This window comes from Phocoena sinus, chromosome 20 (assembly GCF_008692025.1).
Source record: "Phocoena sinus isolate mPhoSin1 chromosome 20, mPhoSin1.pri, whole genome shotgun sequence".
Classification (NCBI taxonomy): Eukaryota; Metazoa; Chordata; class Mammalia; order Artiodactyla; family Phocoenidae; genus Phocoena; species Phocoena sinus.
In genome coordinates, this window is record NC_045782.1 from 11376791 (window position 1) to 11392254 (window position 15464).

Sequence of the window (15464 nt, forward strand, 5' to 3'; positions counted from 1 at the left end):
AGCCTGCTTTCAGTTCTCTTGGGTACCTACCCAGAAGTGGAATTGCTGGATCATATAGTAGTTTTATTTTAAATTTTCGAGGAACAGTTTTCTATACGGTCTGCACCATTTTACATTTCCCCCAACAGTGCACAAGGGTTCCAGTTTCTCCACATCCTCACCAATACTTGTGGTTTACTGTGTTTTGTTTTGTTTTGATAGAGGCTGTTCTACCGGATGTGAAGTGGTAAAGACTTGTTCGTTATGTTTAGTTTGCAGTAGTTTGCTGATGATATATCTAGATATGATTTTCTTCTTGTTTAGGGTACTCTGATCTTGAATCTAAAAATTTAGGTCTGTCACCAAATTAGGAAAGGACCATCATTTCTTCATTATTTTTCTTCCTTGATCTCTTTCTTTCTGAGACTCCAGTGACACATATACTAGACCCTTTGTTACTATCCAACAGGTCTCTTTGAGGCTCTTTTTCTTTTCTCCCAACCTTTTTTTTTTCTGTTCTTCAGATAGGATAAATTCTACTGATCTATCTTCAAGTTTACTGACTTTTTGCACTGCTGTTTTCATTCTGCTCTTGAGCCCACTGAGTATGTTTTTATTATACATATTTTTCATTTCTATAATTTCTATTTCTTATAGTTTATATGCTGAAAATTTTTCTTTTAATTTCAAGTGTGTTTCCCTTTACCTTCTGGAGCATAGTTATACTAGATGTCTTCAAGTCTTTCATAAGTTCAGTATCTGGGTCATCTTGATGTTACCATCTGTTGGTTATCTTTTCCCTTGAAAAACGGTCATATTTTCCAAATGTTTTTCTTTATCAAATGATTTTGAATTGTATCCTGGACATTGCCATTATGTTGTGTAGACTTTGGTCCTGTGTCATCCTCTGGAAAATGCTAAGGCTCCTTAGGTGCAAACTGCAGCTTCTGTTTCACCTTCTGTGGGTGGTGGTTCAAATACCACTTCAGTTCTTAAAGCTGGGCTAGGACTGTTCCGTGCATCAGTGGCTTAGAGGTGAGCCTGAGGCCTATGTGGCTTGTACACAGAATTAGGAGATCCCCTTCTCTGGTTCTCTTCACTCTGGGACTCTCCCCTGACCCTTCAGTGCCCTGGGAGCTCCTTTTCCTGGTTCATCTGACCAGAAAGGTGGAGTTTTTATTGGAATTTTAGGCATCCTCGTGGTCACTACGGCAGTGTTCCTCCTAGACAGGTCTACCCTCAGGACAAAGCCATAAAGGGAAAAAAAAACAATGGAGAAGCTTGTCCAGTGCAATTGCTTCTTCAAGGTTTGCCTCCCCCTACAATTCAGATGCTTTTGTTTACTTTCAGAATCCTCTGGTAGCTGTTTTTGGTACGCTGTCTACAGTTTTTAGCTATAATCAGTTACAATAGCATGGGTTGTCACACTGCCATAACAGAACTAGACCCTCTATACTTTTATTCCTTTTTGACACTGGGATTATTTAGAAGTACGATATGGGGTTTATTTTTATTTCCAAGAAGTTATATTTAAGGGTACATCCTTAAACTGACTAAAGAGGATGTTTATACTGATAAAAGATGCAGTCTATGGGAATTCCCTGGTGGTCCAGTGGTTAGGACTCGGTGCTTTCACTGCTGGGGCCCGGGTTCAATCCCTGGTTGGGGAACTAAGATCCTGCAAGTCCTGCGGTGTGGCAAAAAAAAAAAAAGATACAGTCTATCATGATTTTTAAATTTTATGAGCTAAAACCTTTTTGTAAAGTGGATGAAGAAAAAAATAGTTGGAAACTCAAAGACAAACCAGAGTCACAGTAGGAGATTCAAAACACCTTTCTCAGATTTGACAGATTGAATGGAGGATTTAAGTAACAAAATTAATTTCCTCAGTATGCTTCATTTAATGGCTACTTGCGTACAGATAAGTTTATTCCCATTCTTTCCAAATGTCTTATAAAACATTTATCTGAAATCAGACCAAAAAAAAAAAAAAAAAACCCCAACTTGGTCACATAGAAAATTTCAAGTTTTCCAGAGCGTGACTATATGCATCGTGGACTACAGTGAAGTCGGAAGGTTAGGTGTTACCTTCTTTTCATCCTTGCAGTCACAGATTTTTACCAGCTTCTGCACTGAGCCTGATGAGGGGGTGACGGCTTCTAGCAGCAGATATATCAGGCAAGTCACGGATGCCAACTGGTTTCACTTCTCAGAGTCTAATCTTTTTAAAGGTAATTTCTGGTTTATGGGGTCATCTGACTTTTATAGCCACTGCTTACATAGATTGGAAGCAGATAGACTGAATCGCTTGCCTAAAAGTACACAGTTGGAAGCACATGCCCTTCTGGTTCATTGTTCTCTGCCCGTCTTATACCACGGGCTGCTTAGCCTGAGTCTCAAAATGGATCTATTCTCAGTTTATTTTGGAGATTAAGGGAAGAGTCAAAGCAGGAGTGGGAAAGTTTGGCGATCACTTGGATCTTATTTTATTTGAAATTTTGAGGGCTTCCAGGACGTCCCTGCTGATGTGGTTTTTAAGAAAACTAGATTTTGGTTTATCAGCCGTACAGGTCAAATTTATTTGGACAATTGGGGTAAGAGTTATTAAAGGAAACCAGCCAAATTTTAAACAAAATTAATTAAACTACCACAGAGAAGATATTTGAGGGTTGTGGTGTTGGGGATGCTCTCATCATTAGGAATAAGCTATCTTTCCAAGATAAGGCTTTATGAGCCAAGTAGTGGTATACGGGCAGACCTCGGAGATATTGCAGGTTCAGTCCCAGACCACTGCCATCAAGAGCAAAAATTGTAACAAAGTGAGTCACATGAATTTTTTGTTTTCCCAGTGCATGTAAATGTTACGTTTACACATAACCTATTAAGTGTGCATTGCCATTATGTCTAAAAAAACAATGTACATACCTTAATTTAAAAATACCTTATGGCTAAAAATTTCTAACCATCATCTGATAACACAGGGTTACCATAAACCTTCAATTTGTGAAAAAACACTATCTGCAAAGTGTGATAAAGTGAAGTGTAATAAAATGAGGTCTGCCTGTACACAGTTTTGGCATTTTTGGTGACTCTGGACAAATTGCATGGCCTACATATTTTTTCTTTTCATTAAGAGACTACTGTAAACCCAGTTTACAAAGCTAGCTTAGAATTTCACTGTTTCAAGATCTACTTTGTATATCTTAGACAGCTTAGTTGAAGTACTTCTTCAAGTAAATTGTTTAAAGAAATCAAATTAGATTTTCATCTGATTTTAAAATGTTTTTCTCTCTCTTAAGACATTTACAAAAGTATTATTACTACATCGGCAGGTAAGAGAAAAGAAAAAAAAAATAGACCTTAACCTAATCACTGTTAGCATTTTGATGCATTATTTTTCACTGTTTTTTTCCCCGCCAATTACACCTTTTTTTTTTCTCCTTTTACTATCTGGCTACTTAAGGGGGTGATGGTGAATTAATGTGGTTGCAAGTTAATCAGGGGCCTTCAGTTTCACTCACTTGACATTACTGTCTTCACCCCTCTCCTCCCCACTAGAGTTGGAAGAGAGGGGTTAGTAAGAACCATTCAGTTGTTGCCTAATTACTAAGTTAATGGGATGTTCCTGTTGCATGTTCCACCTTTCCTAGGTAATCAAGAATTGAGTATAGTTTCTTAAACCTTAGCAAGCATCAAAGTCACATGAAGGACTTCTTAAAACACAAATGCTGGGCCTCACTCTTATAGTTTCCGACTCAGTAGATCAGGGTGGGCCTGATAATAAGACTTTCTCACACTTTCCCAGATGATGCTGATTCTGTTAGCCCAGGCCCACAGTTGAGAACTATTGGTGTGTAGACCATGATTTTTTGAGTGATCCTCTGACCATCACTGACCTCCTTCTGATTAACCAAGAGTTGATTTTAGTAGAAATCATAATTTAGATGAAAATCATTATGATTTTCATCTCAAGCATTTCCCCGAGTTGCTGTAAAGCATTTTAACTTAAAAAACTACACAAGTAATGCATGTTCATTAAATAAAAATCAGGGAGAAAAGAAGCTAAAAGAAAAATTAGTTACAAATTCCTCCAGGTCAATACTTTTAGTGTATATCTTTACAGTCTCTCAATAGATAGACAGACAGACAGATGGACAGTCTTTCTGTGGTCATACCACCCAGAATGTCTTCGATTTTGTCTGATCTTGGAAGTTAAGTAGGGTTGGACTTGGTTAGTACTTGGATGGAAGACAGACACAAAACTATGTATGTGTGTGTGTGTGCATGTGTGCATGTGTATACACACATATATATACACAGACAAATATATCTAGCAAAAAGTAAGATCATTTAATACATGTATTTTTAGTTATGTAGTTTTTTTACTTGCTATGTAGTGAATATCTTTATATTGAATATAGATCTAAATAATTTTAATTGATGCAACATTTTCCAGTTTATACTCTAATTTATTTAATTAGTTCTCTTAAGAGTTTTGCTCCAGTTTTTCATTATTAAAAATAATACTGCATTGACTATCTTATGTTTCTCTGTATTTGCTTAGTTATTTTCTTAGGATAATAATCTACGTGTATGATTGCTGTGTCAAAGGTTATGCACTTCCCTGGCAGTCCAGTGGTTAAGACTCTGCTCTTCCACTGCAGCACAGCCAAAGGGGAAAAAAAATGTTATGCACTTCTAAGAATCTTTGCTAGTCTGAGAAACAAAAAAAGTATTCTAGTTTAAGTTTATATTTAATTATCAGTAAGGTTTATTGGCCATTTTATTTCTTTGTGAATTACCTATTTATATCCATTGCTGATATTTCCATTGAGTGTCCAGCTTCTCATTTTTATTTGTAAGATATTTTTATTAGAATGTAAACTCTTTGCCATATGTTTAAAGTAGTTTCCTCCAGTTTATTTGACTTATATCTTTTTTTTTTGCGGTACGCAGGCCTCTCACCGCTGTGGCCTCTCCCGTCGCGGAGCACAGGCTCCGGACGCACAGGCCCAGCGGCCATGGCTCATGGGCCCAGCCGTTCCGCGGCACGTGGGATCTTCCCGGACAGGGGCACGAACCCGCGTCCCCTGCATCAGCAGGCGGACTCTCAATCACTGCGCCACCAGGGAAGCCCTGACTTATATCTTTAATAGGTTCATTTCCCCCACCTGCTGCCCCGTGCAGAATTTTTAACACTTTTCTGGAGTCAGATGGTACCCAAAATGCTTAATTACCATTTTTAATGGCTGTGTGATATTTCTTTGAGTGGGGTCTACCAGAATTTAGTTTATTATCCTCAACTTTTAGGGGTCCTCGAGAAGGCCTGAGTATGTCATCTGTGCTTTGTTTTCAAAGTTTTTCTACTTCCTTTCTTTAACCAGATGCTAACCCTGAGGTGACCATGACAATGCTTCGCTGGATCTATACGGATGAGTTGGAGTTCAGAGAAGATGATGTGTTCCTGACTGAGCTGATGAAACTAGCTAATCGGTTTCAGCTACAGCTCCTTAGGGAGAGGCAAGTCACAGCAGATATATTCAAGCACCTCAGATGGTGGTGGCTGAGCTTTAATTATGCCAAGCTCTGGGAAAACAGCTGCTTCTGCTAATGTAAATAACTTTTGCAAGGTGTTCTTTTAAACGCAATAGTGGGGAGAGAATTTTATCTCCCTTGCTTTGTGTTATCTTGTAAGCTAAATTTTGCCAAAGCTTTTAGGTATTCTGTGTTCTTTCACTGGTTTATTACCTGAGATTACATAGCTGTGTGAACTGATGAACTGAATATGAAATAATATAATCCAATGTCCAGCGCCTCAACTTTCCCTCCTATACCATTTCCTTTTGACATTTTATTCTACTTTCTGATATATCTACTTAGAAGGAGTTCTTGGTCATATTCTCTTGTTAGAAACACATTAATGACTAAATTAGTACATGAGAATCTGCTTCAGTAAGTTTCATAGTGTTTCTGAGGTCTCACTTCATTTGTTAACTGCTTTTTAGGTTCCAAGGAGATAGCCTCCTATGTTTTTTATATTGCATTTTCTCTGTTGCTCTCCCGAGTTGGCCTTTATAACAACAGAAAACAAAACGTTCACCAGACGATATCAAGCAAAATGCCCTTTAGTTTTTGTTGGAGATATGGCCCTTGGTAGTCAGCTTGGTAGATGGAGCGTCTTTTTATGTCACTTAGTAATCTTTTGTATTCTGCATGCGTGAAGGAATGGCTTTTTTCCTGGGTGGGTGGAGAGGTAGTTTCAGCTATCAAGAGGGATTCCACTTGTTGTGTTGCCCTCAGTGAGTCAAGAGAGACCTTGCTACTAGAGCTGCTTGTTCTGTTTTCTTTATGAGGCTGATGTTTCCCCTGAGATGGCCCACTGGGCCCCACATGAGACAAGTACACAGGTTACTCTTGACTGTCTGTGATTGATGTGGGCTTGAGTGCATGTTAATACCTAAATCCAATAAGTAAAAAAAAAAATCAAACAAGCAGGTCTAAGGTTTGTAGGGTACATACAGTATTAGGTTAGCAAAGATAACTTTACTGTCAGGGCCTTTCTTTGGGTGAGTTTTTGAATCATCTGAGAGTGAAATGAGAATAATTTTAATTAGATTGAGTGTGATTTATATCTACTTTTTCCCCCCCAGATTTCCTGAGCTTTCTCCCATTGACCTTGTCAAACTTGCTTGTAAATTAAATTGCTTTGATAAAAGTTCCCTGCAGTTTGGAGTAGTTTAGATAATTGTAATCTGTGTAATGGATTCTTTAATTAGAATGTTTATTGTTTATTGACTGATTAGGCTTCATAACTGTCAACCTGACCAGGTGCTCAATGTTGTATTGTTGGATGTAGGCATTAAGTTTATCTGTCATGGCTTTGTTGAGGGCTGGGATGGAAGAGACCCAGGAGCGGGTTCAATTGTTGGCTTTTGAAAGGTCACAGAGCGCCCACTGCTGTCTGCAGGAGAAATTACACATTTGAAATAGGAAGTGAAAGGGCCCCAACACAAATGTGTGCAGTTAAATGTGAAGCCGGTGTTGATCATTTTTGTAATGTAGGGGTCTTGGTGGTTTGGGAATGCTATCACCAGTTTGATGAAAAGGAAGTTTTGGGCATAAGCATTATCAGGAAAATACTCTTAAAAAAGGAGGGAATTAATGGTGTGTGCTAACAACTGACAGTTTATATAATTTTTTCCTGATTATTAACTACGTGTTCAGTTCATGGTATTTAGAAAGTATAGAATGATATAAAGAAAAAAAGTAAATCGTCTGTAATTCAACCACTGTTAACCTTTTGTTGTTCATTCTTTTCAGTAATTTTTCTGCCTTATGTTCATACACGGGATTGATAAAAAACTAGACAGGAGTTTGTGGGATGCTTGAGTATATGCTTGACTTTGTACTTTAAAAATTAGGTTTATCATTTTTGTGCATCTGTGTCCTTTTTGTACTCTAAAATTAAAAACATATATTAACAGCAACAAAATCCCTTTAGAGGAAAGTTAGTCTGCCTTGCTACTTTTCAAAGAGAAGATATGAACTGAAAATCTGAGTTTTTAGATATAATTACATGTTCTTCAATTGTGTAAATCATGTCAGTTACTATTTATAGGCTATCCAAATAGTGAATGGCACTCTGGGGATCCCAGAATTTAGTGAAAATGAAGTGTCTGCCAGTTGTAACAAAACATCTGTCTTCATGAAACATAGTTGAGTATCTTGATACAGTGTATTTTGGCAGTAGTAAGGAGGGGAATAGAATTTTCAGACTCTCAGCATTTGTCTGTAAAAATGCTTTGTAAAGTCAGGACTCTCTGAGATCACACCATGTTTTAGGATATTAGGATATTTGTCATTGTAAAAGTGGTAAAAGTTTCACATACCTGAAAAGAGGACTTTTCTCCTGGAATGCTCTGATTTCATAGCCTGGGTCAGAATAACTTCAAACATTGCTGTCAGTCTGCTAATAGTTTGCGGAAACTAGTGGGACAGACAGCAGAGGCTCAGAAATAGAACATTGTTATTCATTATTATAGTAACTTATCTAGATATTGTGACAATTTGATTTAAAAGTGCCCTGGGGGAGATGCTTCTTCACACCAAGCTGTGTAGCTTAAAAACAAAGCACTTAAGCACAGGTCTTGGAATAAAATGGGTGCCTGCATTTACTGCCAGATGGAGAAATGACTCCACGATTATTCTTGCTCCTAGCCTAAGGTCTCATTTGTGAGGTTTAGAAAGTTTGTTCCCCCTTCTTCCCATGTCTTTCTCATGACTTTCCTCCTCTCCTCCCTCATCTCCCACTCTCCACTTGGTATCCAAACCTCACCTGTTAGAATTGGGAGTTATCCGCTAGCCAATCAGTTATTCTTATTTATAGTAGTACTGAAACCCGTTCTTATTAGTTATTAAATTATGCAGCTTCCTTGAGAAGGACCTCAGCTTCCAAGCAAGCATACCTCCTATGTACCTCAGACTGTGCAAGGCTTTCATAGTTTTCCTTTATCTTGGAAAACGCACAGAGATCCCCTAAACCTCTGAGATGGAGTAATGTCTCACAGGGGGGGAGGTGGGGTCACAGGGAGCTTGTGTAGTTTGGCCCCTCAAATTCCGTAGGCCTCAACTCGGGTCTTTCCCACCTCACGGTTCACTTTGCGTTCAGCACTGTGTGCTGCCCTTTGATCAGAACTGGTTTTTGTGGAGCTGAGGACGGAAGCAGCGGTGGGGGTCAGGGAGCACCTGACGCCACATTAGGCCTCTCGACTGCCCTCGGAGGTGAGCCTGATTTGTAGGGAGATGTTCAGGCAAAGGAGATGGGAGGGCCGTGTTACCTGCCTCCTTCCCCCGGGCCCTGTACCGTGGAGACCCACCAAGGTTTCCAGGAATTCTGGGGCAGTGGAAGTGTGGGCCTTCCCAGTGCTACATCTTCTAGGCTAGGACATGCGTGTGCCTGCTTTGTGCTGCCAGAGGCCCGCGTGCAGCCCTCTCTTCCCTGTCGTAGTTGGGGCTCTCTTAGTGATTGTGAGAGTCTTGTTATTGTTGCTGTTGTTGTTGTCATGTTGTTACCAGGCTCTATGGGACATCCGTTGTAGCCAGTTCTTCTCTGTCTGGTGTACTGTAGTTTGACTCTTAACTCAGTTGTTTCTCTACATGATAGATTTTTAAAGTGGGCTTTCTAAAATCAGCTTTATTGAGTTACAATTCCCATACCATATAGATCACCATTTGGGGAAGACTTTTAAGGAGGTGTTCATTTATTGAGGCATAGAGCCTCATATTTGAAGTGATTTCTAAGCCACACTGGTTGCGTGACAGAGTTATGCTTGTGGGAACTGCAAACGTGTCCCATACAATTAAACATCAGAGGACTGAATTTGATGCATTGCGTGTTTGATATTACAATTGCCTGTGTGGTATGATTACTGAGTTTCACGTGATTACTTTCAAGGCAGTTGGGGAGTTAAGCTTAACATATTTATTTACAGATTATTTTGGTTCTGACCAGAATGAGCAATATAATAATGAAATTTTAGGACTTATAAAATACAGTGGGCTTCCCTGGTGGCGCAGTGGTTGAGAGTCCGCCTGCCGATGCAGGGGACATGGGTTGGTGCCCCGGTCCGGGAGGATTCCACATGCTGCGGAGCGGCTGGGCCCGTGAGCCATGGCCGCTGAGCCTGCGTGTCCGGAGCCTGTGCTCCTCAACGGGAGAGACCACAAAAGTGAGAGGCCCGCATACCGCAAAAAAAAAAAAAAAATTTATATATATATATATGTATAGTAACTCAGCTACAGTTCATTCGTAGCTGCTTTGCTTAAACCTTAGACTTTAGTGCTATTGGACATGGCCAAGCAGTACACAGATTATTGCTTTGGTTTGTTTGTTTATGAATAAATTGGTCCTAATAATACTGTTGATCATTAAAATTGTCTCGTAGATGTGAGAAGGGTGTGATGTCCCTGGTGAATGTCAGGAACTGTATCCGCTTCTATCAGACCGCGGAGGAGCTGAATGCCAGCACGCTGATGAACTACTGTGCAGAAATTATTGCAAGTCATTGGGTGAGTGTGAGACTGAGAGGTGTGGAGAAGCGCCTTCACTGGAAGTCAGAAGACTGGGGCTTGGGACCTGCTTCCATAGAAAGATACCTCTCTGGCCCCTCACTTCCTCTTACAACAAAATTGAAGGCTAAGTAGTCGCGCTAGATGATCTGTGAGATACCTTTGGGCTCTAAAAGTCTCATAGTTCTGATTTCGGAGTAGAGGAGCAGAAGATAGCTCAGGTCAAGAAGCAGGCTTGGAACGGAGGGACACAGGCCTGCTTTACCCTCCATCTGCAGGAGTGGCAGCTGAGCCCCGGGAGCGGGTGCTGCTGTAGGGCCAGCAGGCCTGCCGTGCTGGTGCTCGGCAGCACCCCTTCCGGGCTTTCCCTGCCTGCTCGTCGTGTGGAGGGCGTTGTTAAATTTACATATGCCCTTCTTAGGTAGCTTTCATCATAAAGACAGGTCTTGCATTTCTTTGTTGTAGTCTGTTTTGCGTTTTTCAGAAAATCATGGCTAGGGCTATGTTTATAACCTAGTTTCTGCAAATTGATCGGTACTCAACAGCATTATGAGAAAAAGTGTCTTAAAGAACTGGATTTTAAAGAATTGAAACAGGAACGGTAACCTTTCTGCTAAAGTAGGCAGAAACTTAGAGATCTGCCACAGTAGAGAGCGATGGTGACTCAGTGGACTGAGTTGTTTGTGGAAGTTCTGACTAATTCTGTACCTGTCTCCTGTGTGGGGTTGAAGGGGAGGACTCTGTTCTCACGGGGAGGGCTCCTTGTGACTTCGTCCTTGTGGAGTGTCCGTGTTGCCTGTGCTTTACCGTCTCACCCAGAGGCAGGGCAGTGCTGTGGTGAAGAGTCCTCGCTCGGCAGGTGGGCCTCTGGGCTCCAGATCCCGGATTGGCCGTTCACTCATTGTGCGACCTGGGCACACTAATTAGCCTCTTTATGCTTTACACTCTTCATCTGTGAATGGGGATAATAATAGTACCTACCTCATAGGGTTTTCGTGAGATTTAAGTGAGTTGGGAAATGTTAAGCCCTTTAAAATAGGGCCAGACACATTCCAAGGACTTCTTAAGAAATGTCAGTTGTCATTATTGTTGATATGTTGAATCTGTTCTGCTTTTCACTGTCTTTTTAATCCTTAGGATGACTTACGAAAGGAGGACTTCAGCAGCATGAGTGCTCAGTTGTTATACAAAATGATCAAGTCCAAGACTGAGTACCCATTACATAAAGCTATCAAAGTGGAGAGAGAAGATGTGGTCTTCCTTTATCTAATTGAAATGGATTCACAGGTACTGTACCTTTTCCCCAAACTATACTTCTCTTGTTCTTCTCTACAGTGCTCCTCACTTTCTCTGAGCCATTGCTGGCACAGTCTTTTTTTTTTTTTTTTGTGGTACGCAGGCCTCTCACTGTTGTGGCCTCTCCCGTTGCGGAGTACAGCCTCCGGACGCGCAGGCTCAGCGGCCATGACTCACGGGCCCAGCCGCTCCGCGGCACGTGGGATCTTCCCGGACCGGGGCACGAACCCGTGTCCCCTGCATCGGCAGGCGGACTCTCAACCACTGCGCCACCAGGGAAGCCCATCTGGCACAGTCTTTAATGTACATATTTCTACTAGTAGTTTGTCCAAGGCAGTCTGAGCTTATCCTGTCATGCTTCTCAGTATTCTTCCAGCCTCTGCCCATTGCCCACTTCCAAAGACACATCCACATTTTTAGATAGTTGTTACAGCAGTACTTAACTTCCAGGTACCAAAATCTGCTTTAGTTTTTCTTTTGCTACTGTAAGAAATTACCACAAACCTAGTGGCTTAAAACAACACAAATTTATTATCTTATAGTTTTGTAGCTTGGAAGTCCAGTACAGGCATCACCCATCTAGAAGTCAAGGTGTTGGCAGGCTGTGTTCCTTTCTGGAGGCTCTAGGGAAGCCTGCTTGTTTGGGTTGTTGGCAGAATTCAGTTCCTTGTGATTATAGGACCAACATCCCCATTTTCTTCTGGCTGTCAGCTGAGTCAGGGCCATTCTCAGCTTCTAGAGGCCACCACATTTCCTTAGCCTGTGGCCCCCTTCCTCTGTCTTCAAAGCCAATAGTGGCAAATCAAGTCTTTCTCGTGTCACAACTGTCTGACCTACTCTTCTGCTTCCCTCTTTCACTTTTAAGGACTCATGGGATTAGATAGATTGGGCCCTCCTGGATAGTCCAGGGACACTCTCCCCATCTCAGGGTCCTCAACCGTAATCACATCTGCCAAGTGCCTTTCATTGTGTGAGGTGACATAGTCACAGGTTCGGGGGGTTAGGACGTGGACATCTTTGGGGCTGTCGTTCTGCTTACTGCACCGCCTTAGAAGAAATGTAGCTGCTCTTGACGGATGACTGTGTCGTGTGTTTTATCCTGGGTGTCCAGGGTGTGGGGGAGGCATTAAACTGCTAGGAGGAATTAGATAGTTAAGCCACAGTCTTTTGTGAAAATGTGAGCTGTTTCCCATCCGGCTCTCTGAACCTCTGTCCTGACACTTGTGTTCCTACAGCATTGTCTGCATTTCCCCCTTGTACTGTCTTCCATGGTGTTTGCACCTGCTCTGTGATCCCCGTTAGTCCTGGGCTCCCTGAAAGGCATGAGTCCTGAGGAGGCCTGAGAGAAGTTTGTGAATTCAGTTGAATTTGGAGAGTAAGATATAGTAAGTTATAGGACTAAAATTTGACATTTGTGTGAGATGATTTTTAAGAGTCAAGGTGTGAGAGATTTAGTTGTATTCTCTACTGGATGGGTGCTGATTTACAAATTTCTCTGTGCAGCTCCCTGGGAAGCTGAATGAGTTGGATCATAACGGAGATCTTGCTTTAGATCTAGCCCTTTCACGACGACTAGAGAGTATCGCCACCACTCTGGTTAGTCACAAAGCTGACGTGGACATGGTGGACAAGAATGGCTGGAGCTTGTTACATAAAGGCATCCAAAGAGGTAGGAAGAAAGCGTATTTTATATTTTCTGCAGTGGGCAATTTTACCTTTATCCAGGTAACTTTTGAAGACTCTCTGACCCTGTTCCTGTTCCACAGATTCTCAAAGGCTTCTTGAGTCTGTACTTGCAGGCTACGTGATTTAGAATTTGTGATCAGTGGGTCAGAAGAGAGATGGAAGAGCTATTGCCTTATGCCTTGTTGGTTAGACTCTTCAGAGTGTCAGCAGGAGCCCCAGAAGAAGGCTAGAAAGATGGTACTTATAGAAAAAGTACCTTTTACTTGTAAGCAATTGATGTGTTATTTGCTTATTCAATACATCACTTTCTCCAGAAATTGTGCTAGGAAGACTTTACTTGTATCAGTTACTGTAAGAGAGGGAAAGTATCAAGAACACGAATATTTAAACATATTCTTGGATTCAGAGTTTTCACTTTTACAAAATAGACTTCTCATAGATCATGACAAAGTGATAAAGTTTCATTTTGTTCTTGGGAAGTTATTTGAAATTGTAGCTGTGTTTGAGTACATTGTCGTTAGTAGTGGGAAGCTAGGTAAGTGATAGAATTACGATCAAAGCATTTTCACCTTATTGAATTAAAGGGAAACAAGTACTAGTCTTTTGCTTTTCCCATGGCCTTAATAATTCTTAAGTCCCAAATGGATCCTGCCTGACTCTACTTTGTAGTAGTTATTTTTTGGACAGAGTGAAAAGCTATATAGGGGTAGAGTTCCAGTATGGAAAGAAACCTTTCAAATGTCTCAAAGCCTTCATTTTTTAGGGGGATAGATGACTTGATTGAAGTACTTGGCTGTGGCCACTTTTTTGTTTACATGTGGACATCAAAAACAGAATACGTGTAATGGTTTCCCCATATCTTAATCATGTATGTTTAACCTTCCAGTTGTGCATTATTATACTGTTATTGTCTCTGCCATATTTTTCCTATTCACAAGTTGCTCCTAGTTGGTGGAATGTAGTTACTTCAAATAAGGTCCTGTTGCAGCTGTGGCTTTGCCCTTTTTGGGCATAGGCTTTAATATAAATATCCCTCTAAGTCATGCATTAGAGTGTTAAGCATGCTGGCTGATGGAGAGGAAAATTTTGTTCATCATTGGGAAGGAAATCCTTAGAGTATGTCAGTGTCAAGAGCAGATGCATTTTTCCCAAGCACCCCTCCACACTGTGCAAAGCCATTGGGTGCTGAGCACTGGGTGTGTGTTCAGTGGGGAAAGTTTCCACCACATCAGGAACTATTCTTTCCCATACTGTTTAGTGTCTGAAATGTTTATTTTGGAAACAAATAAACTTGTTACTAAAAAAAAAATCTCAGAATTATGTCTCTTTCCTCTTAAGGACTTAAATTCTTATGTATGATGAAAAAACATCTTTGATGAGTTATTAAATATTTTGATGATTGCTTAGTTACAAGAATTGCCAAGAATTGGTGGTGCATTTATGGTGCTTATTTGCAGATGATTTAATCTTCTGCTCTGAATTTATTAGTTGCTTGCAAGCATGTGGGCTGCAGTGTGGGCATGGTAAACTTGATTGTTGAACGTGGCAGTGTGGCCTGGTGTGGAGCACGGAGTATTGGCATTGGAGCCTGGATGTACCAAGCTGGGAATCCTGGCTCATCCACTTACTCTGTGGCCTTGGACAAGTCACTTAACCATTCTTGAGTCTCCTTTTCCTCACCTGTAAGGTGAGGAACCTGCTTTACTGGTTGTTGAGAGACAGGTTAGTAGCACACCTAGCCCAGTGACTACCATGTGGTAGGGTCAGCCTGCAGCTCTTACCTTGCCCCTGTGTTGCAGTGCCACGACCAGCTTCAATTTCTGTAGGAATTTTTTTCACCTTTTCCTTCTTCACCTTGAGCTGTCAGTCCCGTTGACCTGCCCACATGATTAAATTGAGTAATATACCTGAAATTTAACTGTTAACCTTACTTTAAGTTCATTGTAATATGAGTGAAGATCCTTAATATATGAGGTTTAGGTCTGGTTGTGGACACACATTAGAATCTCTAACCAGAAGACTCACTAATCATCCTAATAAGCAAGTGTACCCGTCAGTTTGTATCGAGAGCGTCTGTGAGTGAGTCCACAGGAGATGTACATGTGGCCAGAGGGATGCCATCTCCTCTGATTAGCTGGATCTGGGCAAGAAGATGAATCCTTGCTTTTTAAAACAATCTTCTTGTGCTTATTTTCCTTGATGACCAACATCAATCAGTGGGTCTCTTAAACAGCATGCTCCTGTCTAATTGTTTGTAGGAGGTTTGCAGATGATGCCACCAACTGGAGCAGCATGAGTTACAGCTTTTGTTAATTAAATAATGGAAGTTACTGCCTGGTCCCTGAATGAAACCGGTCAGGGAGGTTTGTTGAAAGAAAAATTGTGTGTGGATTTTTTTTAAACTTTAACTACATTGTTAGGAATATTTTTATGTG

The 15464-nt window shown here is 41.0% G+C and overlaps 1 protein-coding gene across 5 annotated transcripts in view; it reads left to right on the top strand.

The window, feature by feature from the left end:
* The window catches only part of ANKFY1 (ankyrin repeat and FYVE domain containing 1), a 78168-nt gene that overhangs the window by 27152 nt on the left and 35552 nt on the right, over positions 1-15464 (top strand). For 4 of the 5 annotated variants that reach the window (XM_032615539.1, XM_032615542.1, XM_032615541.1 and 1 more), the window contains exons 4-7: positions 5364-5499; positions 9924-10047; positions 11185-11334; positions 12847-13012. In XM_032615539.1, coding sequence (XP_032471430.1) covers positions 5364-5499; positions 9924-10047; positions 11185-11334; positions 12847-13012 — 576 coding nt within the window. Of the gene's footprint in view, positions 1-5363; positions 5592-9923; positions 10048-11184; positions 11335-12846; positions 13013-15464 lie in introns of all 5 variants that reach the window. The other variant, XM_032615543.1, reaches the window with a different exon arrangement.